Source organism: Telopea speciosissima, chromosome 5 (assembly GCF_018873765.1).
Source record: "Telopea speciosissima isolate NSW1024214 ecotype Mountain lineage chromosome 5, Tspe_v1, whole genome shotgun sequence".
Classification (NCBI taxonomy): Eukaryota; Viridiplantae; Streptophyta; class Magnoliopsida; order Proteales; family Proteaceae; genus Telopea; species Telopea speciosissima.
Genome location: NC_057920.1, coordinates 63,132,825 through 63,149,960, shown reverse-complemented (window position 1 = coordinate 63,149,960; position 17,136 = coordinate 63,132,825). Strand labels below are relative to the sequence as shown.

Sequence of the window (17,136 nt, the reverse complement as noted above, 5' to 3'; positions counted from 1 at the left end):
AAAACCTCACGTGTACCATTAAAATGATAGGGTTTGAGGCGGCCGGTGCTGTCATTCTTGGCCTCGCATGTAATTAGATAACCGGGATCCTTGAAGCATCCTTCTGTGACGCCAAATGGGTAAGGTATGCTCACGTTTCCGCATTTCTCCTGGCAACCCGGCAAGGCTAATGGTGGTGGAGGAACCGCCATGGCTACTACTGCAACTAATGAGAAACTAAGATTAAGAAGTTTCAGAAGATTCGGAACCATGGCTACGCTTATAGCCCTTGGATCTATTCAATAATTCAAGGAAGAATGTCTTTCTCCACCTTTCTCGACCTTTCCCTGTTTATATTCCTTTTTTTTTTTCCGGAGTTAATCAAGAACACAAGAAGACTTTGTCAAGGTAGGAACTGTCTAGTATTTGGAATTTTCCACCACTACTTTTTTGGGTATTCTCAAGTCATTATACAACTTAATAGCGTCCTTCTATAGTCTCAATCTTTGAGGTGACTTGTCTTTTGTCTGTATCAGAGTTCAAAAAAATCAAATCGTTTCAATCAAGCATAAGGATAGAGAATGAATCGACTGCAGTATTAACAGAGGTGAACGTAAAGGATCAGGATCCTCTACAATACGGGTGGGGCGACAGTGCACATCCGACGGCATAGCAGAGATCATGTGTGTAAATCTCTGAGAGGCAATCATATTTTAATTTTATTTTCATAAAAATCCATCGTCCTCTTGTAAATGACAAAAATAGGATACGTGATTGATTCTCACATATACGTTCACCTTTCAATAAACACCGTGTTACTCACGATGCAATCAAAATTCTCTATCATGAATATTGACCATTCCCCACGGCAGATATATTTTTCCTCTCTCTATTATTGATACAAACCCCTAACCTGTCATCGTTTAACTTTTCTCAAGTTTTTAATTTCGTTGAAAAGTAAGAGAGGTTTGAATAATTGTCGGTGAATTGTTAACAAGGTCAAGAAAGGTTAGAGTAATTTACTCAAATATAAAGTAATAGTAATAGTAGTAGTAAGGTATTTACCAAAAAAAAATATAATAGTAGTAAGGTTGAATTGGTTAGGGTAAACAGCATATTTAACCCACCTATTATCGAATCAGATTATCTTGGGTGTTAATATAAGTAGGATTTTTTATAATTATCACCCCAAAATCTTTTGTATTTATGATTACCCCCCCCAAAAAAAAAAACTTTGAAACAACTGTAACCCTCCCTTATTGCATACTAATAATCAACTGACCCCCACTATTACAGACCCGTAACGGAAGGGGTTAGTTGTGACAGTATGTCGTTGTCACGAATTTTTTAGGATCAAAATGCCCTTTTGGGGTGGTAATTGTAAAATACCTCCCACCCCCATCACCGTCCGTTCACCTCCTCCTTCTCCTTCTTCTTCTTCCATGATGTCGGTTGTAGAGAAAACGGTGTAGACTAGGGGAAGATTGTACACTGATAGGGATTGACCCAAACACCCACAAGCCCTTGACTGAAACTGAAGCACAAGATGAGAAGAAATGCAGAGAAATGAAGACTACTTGCAAACATCTCAGCCCAAGAAACAGAGAACCTTATCAAGTTTACAACTTGGGACTACAGTTTCCATTAACGATTCAAACTACTATGTTCAGCCTGTGATCAAGCAAGTCTTTGATCCTTTCCCTTTGTTTGAATTCCAAGAGAGCACAATCAATCCAACGGGATCTAATCCCAACTTTCTGTATCAAAGCCACCAAGATTCCAGAACTTTGAATCAGAATCAAACCCATTTGGAAACGAGCTCAGAATTTGGGTTTTCTTTGATTCGCCGTCCAGCTTCTTGTGATAATGTCACAGAGACAGATATTTCAAAAAATTCTATCACTACATCAAGAGTGAGTAATGGATTCTTCTTCAATGAAGAAAGAGAGAGTTCTAGCAACAGTTGTAACTGTGGAGAATAGAATTCATCAGAAAAATTTCTCCTCTTTTTTTGTCAAATCTAAATTAGGTAGCTCATCTTCTCCTTGCTGGCAATCTTTATGAAGGGAGAGCGAACCCTTAAATCTTTAAAGCGTATGTGTAAATGCTCACTCCTTAACCCCAAAATCACCATCAAAGCACAAGAGCAGAACCCCAAAACCCACCTCTTCATCGCCTTCTAGCAATCCCAAACCAAAGATCCTAACAGTAACAGCCCTAAAACTCCACAGGCCAAATCGGTCTCAGGTTTCCTTCTATTACTCAACAAAATCATCAAACCACAAACACCCAACTAACCCTCTATCTCCCTCCTCCTTCCCCATCCCTCAAATCCTCCCCCTCCGAATCCTTTCCAAATCCCCATCCCTCAAATCCTCCCCCTCCGAATCTATTTGGTTTCAGGAAAATAAAATAAATTTCGATAAGGGCATAATAGATTCTGGTTTTACCATCTTGAATTGGGTCTATTGACGGCCAAGTAGTAGTGACGTTGTTTACTGTAATTTTAGCAAAAGAAAAGATTATAATTTACATATCCAAATCTCAGTCCACCCATGAAAGAACTATTCAAAACTGTTATTGCTTATATCAATCATACCTGAAATGGGAGCAGGAAGGAGAAGGAGAAGGAGAGGGAGACGAAGATGGTTTTTCGATCCTTCTTCGATTTCTTCTTACAGCGAGAATTGGATTCTGGGTTCGCGATGATTGCAGAGTACACAGCCGAACATGATTGAGATTTGAGAAGTCCGAAGTTGTACGAAATAAAGGAGATCGAGTGATTGCACAAGAAAATGTTGTGGCAGATGTGCTTATGAACAGAGACAACGCTGCTCGAACCTTACTCCCATGGTGTGAAAGAAGATCTTCTTTAAAGAGGAGAGACTGGTGTTTGAAATGTATACTCTGCTGTTGCACATAGCTTCCGGGTTGATCGAAGAGGAAGAAAACAGCGAGAAGAGAGGAAAGCTTAAAAGGAGAAAAAACGGAAGGAAAAAAAACACAAAGAAGTTCTTCCACCGATTTGCTGCAACAGGTGAAGAGGAAGTGAAGAAGATGAAGTGCAGGTGAAGTGAAGAGGAAGTGAAGAAGATGAAGCGCAGATGATGTGAAGAAAATTTTCGTTTTGACATAAGGGTATTTTGGTCCTAAAAAATTCGTGACAGAGGCATACTCTCACGACTAACCCTTCTGTTACTGGTCTGTAACGGTGGGGGTCAGTTGGTTATTAGTATGCAATAGGGGAGGGTAACAGTTGTTTCAAAGTTTTTGGGAGGGTAATCGTAATTACAAAAGATTTTGGGGTGATAATTGTAAAAAACCCATATAAGTATATGTAAATTATATGTGTGGCATTGTATATATGAATAAGGTTTTAGAAGTCTTTTTCAAAGATAAAGTAAAGGTATTTTGTGGTATATAATATTTTACATATTTTTTAATATACATATATTTAGTTTTGTTTTTTCTATGTTTTATTTTATTTAAGTTAATTATGTTTTTTTTTTTTCTTTTTTGGTATTTATAAGTTATAAATTTGGGAAAAAGACGTTGCCCCGCACAGTATAGGGCAAAATGACTGATGTGCCCTTCATGAAATGCTAAACCCAGTCCTATTGATACTCCCGTGCACCTTGTGATTGGTCCTCACTCAGGTGCAGGAAACACGCTACTAGGTAGAGAATCCTCTGCTTTTAAATTTAATCGGATATCTGATATTGGGATGATTAATCAGGTAAAGATAAAGATCAAGTATTATACATACGATTGTTCTTTAATCAGATATCAGATATTTGGTTAGCAATTGGGCCGGGTACGAACTATACCAATATTTAGCCCATATTTGACCCATTTATTTGTACTCCTATATAGCAAAACAGCCTTTGGTACCCAAAAAATAATAATGGGGAAAAGTTTTGTCTGAACAAAATTGATGGTTCACATGGGGCTGGCAAGGATTGAGGCGTGAAAGATAAATGTTTGGCCCATTTTTTACTTCAATTTGGCGGATCTTTATCGTCACAAGTGCAGTACACTGCCCAGTGCATCTACGAGTTTTGAGACCTGAAGAAATTGAGGTCTGGCAACAACCAATTCTAGATCAACAGTACTCCTCTGTCACTTCAAGCGGCACAGTACAATATCGCACAGAGACATGCACATGCTCATAAATTTCCGAGGCGTATGTATGATGCAGCGATATTGCATCCGATGGCTGTGAACATTTTGTTGTCTGACCATGTGAACCATGATTGGTTCAGTTCATACTTAAGCTATTGTATAGGTTTCTTCAAATAAGGAGCGATGTACAATATCCTGAGGATATCCACCATCCACTATGACTTGGGCTTTCGTTAATGATATCTCAAGAACCTCATCTACAGCAGCCATGGCTATGGGCTATGGCACTTAAAGAAGAAAATAACATGTCCAAGCCGAGTGGGCTTTTATTTTTTCAAATACGAGTGAAGCTTTTTAGCTGTTTATTGACCTTGGGCCCATTAAGCCCACCAGGAATGAGGTCCTGTCACTCCTGTCAAATCTTTTTCATTTTGTTAATCAAGCAGATTTTTATGAAAAAAGTACATTTTAGAAGAAAATTTGAGAATTTCTCTGCAAATTACATTGATAAATAAGTTACAACAAGCAATAAGAAAGTTGATTAAGCAGAAGAACTGCTAATCGTTTCGCAATTTGGTATGATAAATAAGTTGGAACTTCATTGAAGAATAATTGTGAGTGGATACCTATTTACCTGTTGTATCCAATCTCATTTGGAGGGTAAGATTGAGATTATTGTACCACTTTAATCAATGAAGAGGTTAAGGGTAGAGACTTTATCTTGTTTACTTAAACGAAAAGATTACAGACAAGAGAGCCTCACCCTCCTTGTTTAGCAGTTTCTATTTTATTTATTTATTTATTTATTGAGTAAGAAGCAAATTTATTGATAAGAAGTGCTAGGAGAACACAAGGGATCAAGATTACAAGCATCTATCAACCAAGGCGTGGAATAGGCGAATCCATCTTACTAGCCAGAGATGGGGCCTTCCGTGCTTGGGAGTGTGCAATAACATTTGCTTCCCTAGAAACATGAGAACAGTTGATTAGCTAGTTGTCGGATATCCCAGATAAGGTTTGAAATGCTGCTAGGAGTTGAAGAATCTGGATCCTTGAGGATGATTGCCAATTCCAAGTTATCTATCTCGATGTTAACTTAATGTAATTAATCCTAGCTCGATTGCCTTGAACAAACCTGCCTGAATTGCTAAAGTCTCACCAACAAGAACTTCATCAAAAACAAGAGGATCTGAAATCGCTCCTTGTAACGTCCCAAGATGATCCCTAATCACACATCCAATCCCACTTGAACTAGCCTCTGATAAGGCAGGAAATCACCTCACCAACTAGAAGTGTCCACGTGGCCGAGCCGAGGTGGATGCCCATGAACCGAATCGAGCCGAGGTGAGCTGGACTTGACCTGGGCGTCATCAGGCTTGGTCCACCCCCCTTCGTGGCCCAAACACCTGGCCGAGCACGCGCCCCACCGAGGATGCGGCCGAGCTGTGCGGTGGCCGACTTCCTTAGCCGAGCCTATGCAGGTAGACCAAAGTCTAAATCCTCGGGTGTGGCCGAGCTCTCTGCCACAGAAGCTACCATAACGCCCCACCGGGGATCGTGGAGCCACGTCAGCACGTCCCAAGAATCACGGGATAAGGATCGAGCCACTATCCCAACGCGATACGAAATCACCCCAAATATGGACTCCTACCTTAATAAGAGTCCGACCCAGAAAATGACTCCCCACTCCGCTCTACGCGAGAGAGCCTTCCGAAAGAAGAACTCCTACCATACTAGGACTCTCCTAACTGCCTCACCTCATCCGCACTCTATAAATACCCAGGTATGGAGCACAATTGGACATCTTGCTTTTCACTAGCAGTTACGCTATTGCATTGGTGACCTGACTTGAGTGTCAAAGAGCCCTAGGCCAGAGCCACATCGGCTCTCTTGTGCTCACTACTCGATTTTTGTAGGGTCATCCGTGAGCGGATAGGGCACCGGAGGTTTCCACACGCAACAGATTTGGTGCCGTCTGTGGGAACGACATCAGCAAGTCGTTGTCGTTTCTACCAACATCAAGAGCAGCAATAACGGTGCACACAAGATCAGGTCAACATGGCTCAACCTCCCGTGGAGATGAACTGTAGCCTGATAGGCAGGCGAGGCATTCGCCACCTCCTGAAACGTCGAGGCAAGGCGCAACGGGAAGACCCCCGCTAGGGGGAACAACTTAGTGGAGCACAGGAGCCGCAGCTAACCCGATTCCACCGTCGAAGGGTGGGAATGGAGGAAGCGTGTTGGACACGGCGGCAGGGGAAGGGAGGCCCCAAGCCGAGGCTAACCTGAATGGGCTGACCTTGCCGCCCCCACCGCCTTTGTCGGACAACTTGGACCCCGAAGCACCGGTAAACAATCGACAAGTCATGGATCTTCAGCTCCAACTGTTGCAGACCAACGCGATGCTGCGAACTTTCATGGGGTAACAGATGGCTCAGGGTGGAGGGTTAGGTCAGCCGCTAGTGGCACCACGCTTAGCACCCACGCTCATTGAGGGAAACCCGCAGCAGAACGGGAGTCACCGCCAGGCCGACCCGAGCCGGGCGGCTTCCTTGGGTCCACCGCGATAGAGGACCCCTCCTCCATAGTGAAATAGAAGCGCTTGGCGAGATGAGCAAGAGCATCTTCGGAGCCCGAGGCCTAGGCGAGAGATCGAAGCGGCGACGTCGGCCGCTAGAAGGTCGGTGTTTTCTGGTCAACTATGAGAGCAGGGGCGACCGAAAAGCTACCAGCAGCGTGGGGAAAGAGTTCTCTATAGTCCTCGGTGCAGGAGCCCACCTCGGCGAGAAGAGCAACAGAGAAGCCCTCGTGGGTCCAACCACCCGAGGGAAAGAAGAAGGGGTGAGGTCGACCAGGCCGACCACCATGGTCGACCTCTGAGAGATGACCACGTGAGGCGATCCGAGCTGAAGAAAATGATGGCCAACCTCGGCCGGGTGAGCAAGATAATTTGCAACAAGACGAAGGTCACCATGGCCGACCTCGGTAGTGCGGAGAGCAAGACCCGATCCTAGCTAATGAACAAAATGGCCAAGCTCCGGAGTCTGAAATGGAAAGGAAGTTACGCGAGCTGGCCAAGCAGGTGGAAGGATTGAAGAAACAAGCCAACCCGGACGCTTACTCGCTGGTCGGACGCCACCCCTATCCACCGGAGATCATGATCGCACCTCTGTCGATAGGGTTCAAGCCACCTCCTTTTGATCGATACGATGGGACTACCGACCTGATCGACCACATCAACTACTTCAACGCGATGATGACCATGTACGGGGGGACCGAGATTGTTTTCTACTGAGCTTTCCCTTCCTCCCTTAAGGGTGCGGCAACCTCTTGGTTCTCATGGCTGCCGCCGAACTCCATCACGAGTTTTGCTCAACTCTGTCGAGCCTTCGTCAAGTGCTTCTAGAGCAGCATGAAGCACAAGAAGACGACTGTAAACCTCCTCAGCGTGAAGCAAAGGTCAGACGAGTGAATTCGGTCGTTCGTCTCCCGATTCAATAAGGAGTCCTTAGATGTCAGAGACTTGGACGAAGCCATGACTCACACTACGATGAGCAATGGACTCACACATGAAGACCTGATCAAGGACTTGGCCCGAAAGCCGACCAAAAGCATAGCCGAGCTCCTCGACCGGTGCAACGAGTTTGCAAACATGGAAGACGTCCTCCGAGCACGTAAGGGGAATGAAAGCAAAGGTGAGAAGAAGAGGTCATCCACTGGTGACCAAAAGAATGAGAAGAGGACTCGGACTGACCGCAAAGCTGAGAGGTCGGACCGAGCTCGAAGTCCCGACTACACTCCATTGAATACGTCATGAAAAGAGATCTTAATGCAAATCCAAATCCAAGACGATGGGTACATCCGCCGACCTCGCCCAATGCAAGCCGGCTCATCCCAAAACCCGAACAAGTATTGCTTGTTCTATAAGGACAATGGCCACGACACCGAAGATTGTTATCGGCTGAAGCGAGAAATTGAAGAGTTGATCAAGGCCGGGCGCCTGAAGAAGTACATTAAAGGAGATCGGGAAGAACAAAGTGGTCACTGAGGCGACGATCGCGACCAGAGGAAGACAGAGCCGAGGTCAGAGGGTCGTCGACCTGACAAAAATGACAAGGAGGTAGGGCTGAGCAGCGACAAAGGAGCTCCCATATACACAATCCTCCGAGGGCCCGGACAAGAGTCTACTCGGAAGGCCAAAGCAAACGCACGATTCATTGGAGTCGCTGAAATGCCCACTAAGAAGCTCAAGCCCGAGGCGACGATCTCCTTCACCTAGGCCGACCTAGAAGGCATAAGTTTACCTCATGATGATGCTTTGGGGGTGCAGGTCAAAATTGCAAGAAGACCCGTTCATCGGGTATTGGTCGACACAGGCGCATTCGTGGACCTCATGTCCCTCGACCCGTATCGATAGTTCGGCTTCGACGATGATGCGCTCAAGCCAGAAGGCACCTCGCTCCATGGGTTCTAGGGAGCCGCCGCCACCATCAAGGGCTCCATTGATCTACTGGTCATGTTCAGGCAAGCTCCATGTCAAACGACGATCCAAGTTAAATTTATGGTAGTACGGTCAGTGGTGGCCTTCAACGCCATTCTCGGCCGCCCATCGCTGACCACCCTTCAAGCCATCATCTCATCGATGCATTTGAAGATGAAGTTCCCTACCGAGAACGGCGTCGATGAAATTCGAGGTGACCAGAAGAGGGCCCGAGAATGCTATATTGCATTCGTCAAGCAAAACAAAGGGAATGTCCGAGGAATGGCCATGTGTGTCGAACACTCCCCGGAAGACCAGCGAGATGAGCTTACTGAAAGAAGAGGACGACCTGGGGAAGACCTGACCCCATTCCCCCTCAGCGAAGAAGACCCGACAAGAGTAGTACAGCTCGGATCATTGCTGAGCGAGGAGCAAAGGAATCGGCTTGGAAATTTCTTGAAGGAAAATGCCGACGTCTTTGCTTGGTCGACCGCCGACATGCCCGGTATACCTCGACATATAGCTGAGCATCGACTACACATAGATCCGAGCAGAAAGCCGGTTCAACAAAAAGGAAGAAACTATGCACTCGATCGCCAAGCTGCCATCAAGGAAGAGGTGGAGAAGCTCCGTCGATCAGAGTTCATCCGGGAGGAAAAATTCCAACCTGGTTGGCTAATGTCGTTATGGTCCCTAAGCCGAACGGGAAGTGGAGAATGTGCGTCGACTATACCGACCTCAACAAGGCTTGTTCAAAAGATGAGTACCCGCTACCTCGGATCGACCTCTTGATCAATGCCACGGTTGGACACGAAATGCTAAGCTTTATGGTCGCATACTCCGGCTACAACCAAATCATGATGCATGAGGAGGACGATTCATACACGGCATTCCGAACTGACCAAAAAAATTTCTGCTACCAGCGGCTTGTGAACTACATATTTTGTGAGCAGATCGGGAGGAATATGGAAGTCTACGTGGATGACATGCTGGTGAAGAGCTTGAAGGCCGAGCACCACTTGGCCGACCTGGAAGAGGCCTTCGGTGTGTTGAGGAAGAACCAAATGAAGTTGAACCCCGCCAAGTGTGCATTTGGTGTGACCTCGGGAAAATTCTTTGGCTTCATGGTCTCCATTAGAGGCATCGAAGTAAATTCGACCAAAATAAAGGCCATCCAAGAGATGAACCCACCAAGGACGATCCGAGAAGTACAAAGATTGAATGGATGAGTCGCGACACTAGCAAGATTCATGTCGAGGTCGGCCGACAAATGCCTACCCTTCTTTAAGGCCCTTAAGAACATCTGAAACCCAAAGGACTTCGTCTGGTCAGATGAATGTCAACAAGCCTTTGAAGAATTGAAGAAATACTTGGAGAACCCACCTCTTCTCAACCGACCCGCTCTTAAGGAAGAGCTACAAATTTACTTAGCCGCTACCCCGGTAGCGGTCAACACGGTATTGGTTAGGGAAGAAGGCCGAGCTCAAAAGCCCGTCTACTACATTAGCCATGTTCTCGTCGATGCTAAAACGAGATATTCCAAGTTCGAGAAGGTAGCATTCGCCCTTGTCACAGTCGCGAGAAAGCTAAGGCCTTACTTTCAAGCTCATCCGATCGTGGTACTGACCGACCAACCCCTCAAGAAGATATTGCACAAGCCTGATGTGTCGAGTCGGCTGATCACCTGAGCGATCGAGCTGAGTGAGTATGATATAAGCTACCACCCGAAGACCGCGATCAAAGGGTAAGCACTGGCTGACTTTATCACCGAGTGCACCATACCCGACCACAAAGTTGGAGAAAAGGAGACAGCAGAAGAAGCTAAGGCTAAGGCCGACCCAACCTGGACCATAAATGTCGATAGCTCGAGCAACTTTGGAGGAAGCGGGGCTGGGCTGATCCTAGTAAGCCCCGAGGGGTTTCGGATTCAATATGCTCTGAGATTCAAGTTCCCCAGCTCAAATAATGAGACCGAGTATGAAGCCCTCATAGTCGGACTCTGAGTTAGCAAGGCCATTGGTGTTAAACGACTAAAGATACGGGGAGACTCCCAACTCGTGGTCAACCAGGTCAACGGAGATTACGAGGCAAAAGATGAAAGAATGATATCCTATTTGAGCCGAGCACGAGCTCTGATCTCCGACCTCGAGCACTTTGAAATTACCCGAGTACCGCGAAAGGAGAACACTGCGGCTGACTCCCTGTCAAAATTGGCTGAGGTCGACCTCCCAAACCTGAGCCGATCAGTGTACATAGAGATCCTGGAGAAGCCCTCCTTGCAAGAAAAAAGCGTCAAGTATATTGAAGAGGACGGGCCGACCTGGATGAACCCCATTGTCAACTACTTGGAGAATGACCAGTTCCAGGAGAACCGAGACGAAGCAAGAAAGGTCAAGATCCGAGCTGCCAAGTACACTATGATCGATGGAGTGCTCTATAAAAGAGTGATCTCGGTACCCCTTCTCCATTGCCTCGGACCGAAAGGAGCCGAGTACGGCTTGCCCTACATGCATGAAGGAATATGCGAAAGCCACATGGGTGGCCGAGCACTAGCATAAAAAATACTTCGACAAGGGTTTTATTGGCCGAGAATGCAAGAAGAGGCCATGAAATATGTAAAGACATGCAAAAAGTGACAGCTCTTCGCGCTAGCACCTAGCCGACCTGTTATACCCGTACCCCGGATCATAATTAATTATTATTTCTTTCCCGTGACGTGTGGTTATCAGTGCCACGTATGCTGGTGAGCTGTTCTCACTGATGGTCAAATCCAGCTACAAAATTATTGACCATAGTGCGGGTTTACCTGTGGAGGAAACTATTCAGGAAAATGGGGGACAAACCATGATAAGGAAATAGTAAGTTCTAGCCCTTAATTTTAGTTATTTATCCTTTCCCTCGATGCCCTCGAAGTGCGGGTCAAGATTTAGACCACCCGGGCTATTTTAGTTGAGTTAAAAATATTCTATTTGTGGGTCCCACTTATTTAAGGGAGCGTGTGATGGGCTTATAATTCCATGGTGGATGGACCCATCCCCAAGTGGGTTCTTTTCTATTTGAAACCTGTGGGTAGGCCCATTTAGTTAAGAGGCCCATTTAACTTGAGGGACCATTTGACTCTATTTGACCCAAAGATGGGTTAACCCATTCCTTTACCCTAAATAAGACCATGGGTCAATCCATTAAGCCCTCTTGACCCATTTAACTTAAAGTACCCATTTGGCCTAATGACCCATTTATCTTGGATCCACCCATTTAACTCTTGACCCATTTAACTTAAAGGACCCAAGTCACTTTCTATAAATAAGACAAAAGGGGGGGAAAAGCATTATTTCTCTTTATTTCTCCCATCTAACCTAAATCGTGGAGGAGAGAAAGGAGAAAGAAGAAAGAAGAAAGAAGGAAAGGAGATGGAAGGAGAAAAAGAGGAAGAAGGGTGGAGAATCTTGGTTGGAGGCTTGAAGACCACTTCTTGGAGCCCTCAACGTGGAGCACCACTTCCTTGGGGAAGGTAAGCCATTAAAACCCACCTCTCTACATCTATTTTGGGTTTTGGGGATTGGAAAATGGGAGAGATTCAACCTAAGGTTCTTTTGGAACCCAAGGAATCGATGGAACCTCTAAACCTAGACTATGGTGGAGTTATTTCACTCCATTACAAGCTCTAAGCCTAAGCAATCTCTTTCCATTTGAGAAATTTAAGGTTTCTACCCTATTATGTCCTAATTTAGGTTCTCTTTGTTTTTCCTCTTAAATCCATGGGATTACATGGACCTAATGAGGTCTTAGAACCCTAATGGACCTAGGAGGAAGCTTTCTTGAAGCCTTTCTACCTTTAAACCCCTTGGGAAAAGAACCCCTGGTGAGAAACCTTTCAAATTTCAATTCTGCAGGTATGTGGTTTTACATGCGGTTTCAAGACCTATGAGAAACCACACTTGCAACCACCCCCTGAATAAGCCCCTGTTAAAGTCGGTTTTAGGTGCGGTTTCATATTCTGAGACAACCACCTGTAAAACCACCCTTGGCAGAGACCTTCCTAAGCCACTGGTTAGCTAGGATTTACATGTGGTTGCAGGAATTGGGCATGAAACCACCCATACAACCACCTTGGCTCTGAAACCTTATACTTAAATGATTTATGGGAGACCTTTTGGGGATCCATCCCTTTACTTAATTAATCATGTTTTCACTCTTTATTTAGGTTTAAAGTTTTCGTCTTGCGACGTGTTACTTAATTGCGACGACAATTCATAACATCGGAACATAACTTATATGTGAGTAGGTTTGGTTGTTTGGGCTTGATATTATTATTGCATTGTATATTATGTTATCATTATAAATTATTAAGCATGCTTGCGCATATTGCATACTTTTATATATGATTGTTATGATGTTGATTGGAGATGCTTTACTTTAATGGGTCTCGGTGCCGGTGGGTGCCGGTGCCAGAATCCCGGATACTATATACATTTATGAAGTAATTATGTTGAATGTCATGTTGAACTGTATCCGCCGTGCCGTGCTGGTAACCGGGCACTAAACCAGATGAAAAGTTGATGCGCCCGGATTACCTCTCGGGACGATAGGACTTGCATGTAGTATATCTGCGGCTAGGATTTTACACCCTTATGCTATGACCCTTACCAACAGGGGTTTATGTGTTGGGTAATCAGTACACCGGATTCTGTGGAGGTGGGAGAGGCCAGTCATGGTAGTATTGGTTATCAGGGGTCTACCACTGACTGGTCTTGGAGGCTTCGATCGGTGTAGGTCCCAGGTGACAATTGAGGTTTCATTGTGGCGATAAGTTAACTGACCCACAGTGTCTCCCGAGTTGTCACAGTAGCATATACCTCTAACTTAGTTGTGATGTTAGGTGAAAAATTTACTTAACATATGCATGCATCATTGGACTATGTGAATTGTGTGTTTATGCATTCCCATCCCCTCACTGGCTCAGTGGAGCTAACCCCCTCGTGCACACATTTTTTTAAGATTATGATGCAGGTACAGAGGAGCCGAAAGCTGTGTTAGAGGAACATGGCAACGGGTGTCCTTGTGACAATTGTGCCTACGGGCCGTGAGAATTCTTGGGACTTGTTCCCCTTTTGTTTATTTTAGGGCGTAGGCCCATGTATAAACATTTACTGTTATACCCTTGTTGATAGTTATTAGATGGTAATGGAAAATAGATTAATTACAGTATTTATCATCTAGGCTTTGATCATCTTGTAACTATTTGATTTTATACGCTTCCGCAAAAACTATTGATTTTATTTGGAATGTAATATTTCTCTTTCCGCACTCTGATATTATATTGTTTTAATATTGGTTATGACTGTGCGTTGGGACACTATGTCAGTGATCCTGGCAGCTTAGTAGGATGACAAGCGTCGTCCTAGTCACCCCTTATAATGTATTTTATCCCTTGTTGGGATGGGGGCGTGACACGACCTGCAACAAAGCTGACGTCTATAATGAGTCTGATTCCCTTCGCTATGTGGGGGATGGACATTCTCGGTGACTTCACCCCGACATCGGGGAACCGAAAATACGTGGTTGTGGCAATCGATTACTTCACCAAGTGGGTCAAGACGGAGCCCTTGGCAACCATCACTGAGAAGAACGTGGCGAAGTTCTTCCGGGATAAGGTCATCTATCGGTTTGGACTACCAAAAGTGCTCATCACAGATAATGGCACGCAATTCAACAATCCGGCCTTTCGAGAATTTTGCCAACACTTTTATATTGACTTTTGACCGATCTCAGTTGCTCATCCACAAGCCAATGGACAAGTAGAAGTGTCCAACCGAACACTACTCGCTGGAATCAAGAGAAGGTTGGACGAGGCGAAAGGAAGATGGGTAGAAGAGCTCCCAAGTGTCCTATGGGCATATAGGACGAATATAAGAACACCTACTGGGGAGAGCCCTTTTCGACTAGCATATGGGACCGAGGCCCTCACCCCCAGTCGAAGTCATGGCATTGTCGTACCGAGTGATCAATTTTGACGAGAAGACCTACGAAGATGGGCTGAGAGCCAACCTTGACTTTCTTGATGAGGTTAGGGAAAATGCCCTACTCCAAAATATGGCATATCAACAGAGGACGGTAAAGCACTATGACTCAAGGGTGAAAGAGTGTCTTTTTTGCCAAGGTGACCTCGTCCTCAGAAAGCTCAGCGCGTCACAACCACGTCAGCAAGGGAAGTTAACACCAAACTAGGAAGGCCCATACGTAGTCTCCAAGCAAATTCCCCCAGGGACATATCGCTTGCAGACTCCGGGGGGCAAGAAGGTACCGAGGCCTTAGAACTCAAAAAATTTGAAGAAATTTTTTCAGTAATTCTCTTAAGTATTCTGCTCGGCACAGCTCGTGACAAGCATTTATGTATTCGACTTCGGCCTCGACATTCTTGATTCACTAACATAAAGTCTTTTCTCCACTTGCTTAGCACACTTGCAACATGTCGGGCGGCCAAGTCGTAAGACCGGTCCTCATAGACCTGGCCGACCTCAAAGACCAACCCTCATAGGTCGGCAACTAAGTCGTAAGACCGATCCTCATAGCCCTGGCCGACCTCATAGGTCGGCAACCAAGTCGTAAGACCGGTCCTCATAGACCTGGCCGACCTCAAAGACCGACCCTCATAGGTCGGCAACCAAGTCGTAAGACTAGTCCTCATAGACCTGGCCGACGTCTGAACCAGTAAGAGCAAAACTCTCCATGGCCGAGATGAACAAAGTCTACAACTAAGTTAAGGCATTACGCTTAGCCATGCAGTCTGCTCGGCCACACAGCCACCTATGTGATAGCCGACCTAATGTGACCTCTGGGGACTGCAAATTGACCAAGGTGAAAGTCCTCCTAACCTCGAACCGTCATAGGCATTTTTTACCAAGGAAAAGCTAGAGGCCGACCTGACCGGCCCAACACAGTATATCCAAAAACATCTAAATCCCTGAGCTCAGCTCAGGGACCAGATCGACATCTCGGCCACAGCACACAAACAATCAAGAACAACACAAACAAGGAATAAAAGGTAAACAAAAGCCGAGCTCAAACACTTAGACAAACTCAAGGAAAAGACATTTTCATTTATTGAAAGCCGATTGCTCGGCACATTTACAAAAAGTGGGCAGCTCGGCCCAGTACATCAAAAAAAAAAAGAAGAGAGAAGAAAAAGAAAACTTGTTTAAAACCCTGCACAAGGGGGTATATACATCAAAAGGAAAAATTTTCTCAAGGAGCGGTCTCCTCAACGCCATCCTTGGAAGCGACGTCGACGGCCTCCACAGTAATGAGCTTGACGGACGGATCGGGGAGGTCGGTACAGTGAATGGAAGGGTCGGCCAACGGAGGGTCATCGATCGACAGAGCCTGTGTAACCTTGGTGCCTTCCTCCTCTCCCAACCCCTCAGCGACGGTGGTCGCATCGTCATCAAACTGAGAGAGGTCGAGGTTGGGATAGGCCGCCCTAATCTCGGCGAAAATGTCGGCCCGACCTACCTCGTAGCCTTCGCCGTAGGGCAGCTTCCTTATCTCGTGCCAGACCTGGGCATACTCCTCGGATATAAGGTAGGCCGTGACCGCCGCTGCCTGGGCCTGCTCCAGGTCCTCTGTGGCCTTCTTTTTGGCCTGGTCGAGTCGAGCCCTTAGGGACTCGACCTCCTCCTCTCGCTTGGCTGCCACCTCTTCCACGCCATTGATCTTGGCCTCGGCCGCAGTAAGCTCGACGGCCGTCTCCCGGCAGGCCTCGATGGCCTTGAGCGCCTCCTTGTTGGCCCTCTCTATCTGAACCTTGAGAGAGTTGTTGGCCGTCAAAAGCTGCTCGAAGCGGAGGAGGGTCTCGACGGCCTTGGAGAACCCCTACAAAAGCACACACGAGCATTAGCAAAGCCGAGCTCAATAGGTCAGATTCCAGACATGAGCCGAGCAGGAAACTTACCATGTTAAAATCTTGAAACAGGGTAGAGAGGAGCTCGGGATCGGACAGTGCCCCGAGCTTCTCCCGGTCGGTAGGAAGCCGACCTGCGTCCAGCCATTCCTTGGCGTGCGCGGCTAAAGTGAGAGCTGAGTCCCTTGGGAAGAGATGCCAGCTCAACTGGATAGGGAGGTGGTCGGCAGAAGACCTCCCCAAAACTAATCGACCTACGCTCGGAGGAGGGGGAACCCGAGGAGGGTTGCTGCTAGTGAGGTTGAAAGAAATTTGGGGCCGCTTAGGGTCTCTCGTAGGGCTCTTCTCAACCCTACGGCCCTTCCCCTTCCTCAGTGAGCCAGTCGGGTCAACAGTCTTCTTAGCCTCTAGGCCGACCACCGCACCAGTAGAGCTCGGCAGTGTCGCTTTACCCTTCTATGCCTTAGAGGACTCGCCTCGAGATTTCTTCTCGGCATTCTTCCTCCTCCACTCCTCCTGGATCTTAGCTAGGAGCCGAGCCCTGTACATCAGGGGAATGTGGCCGACCACTGCAAGAAATAGCAGAGCGTTAGCAATATATAGAAAAAAAAGGAAAAGACTAAGACAATAGGTCAGCTCAGACGACAAAGACCAG

General features: G+C 46.2%; 1 protein-coding gene across 1 annotated transcript in view; it reads right to left on the bottom strand.

Annotated features, from left to right (window-relative positions):
• The window catches only part of LOC122663239, a 31,124-nt gene extending 16,884 nt beyond the window's left edge, over nt 1–14,240 (bottom strand). Inside the window, exons 1-3 of the mRNA XM_043858930.1 lie at nt 14,161–14,240; nt 13,053–13,060; nt 10,294–10,298 (exon numbers count right to left, since the gene is read on the bottom strand). Of these exons, the coding sequence (XP_043714865.1) occupies nt 10,294–10,298; nt 13,053–13,060; nt 14,161–14,240 (93 nt within the window). The remainder of the gene's footprint in view (nt 1–10,293; nt 10,299–13,052; nt 13,061–14,160) is intronic.
• Between the last annotated feature and the right edge of the window lie 2,896 nt (nt 14,241–17,136).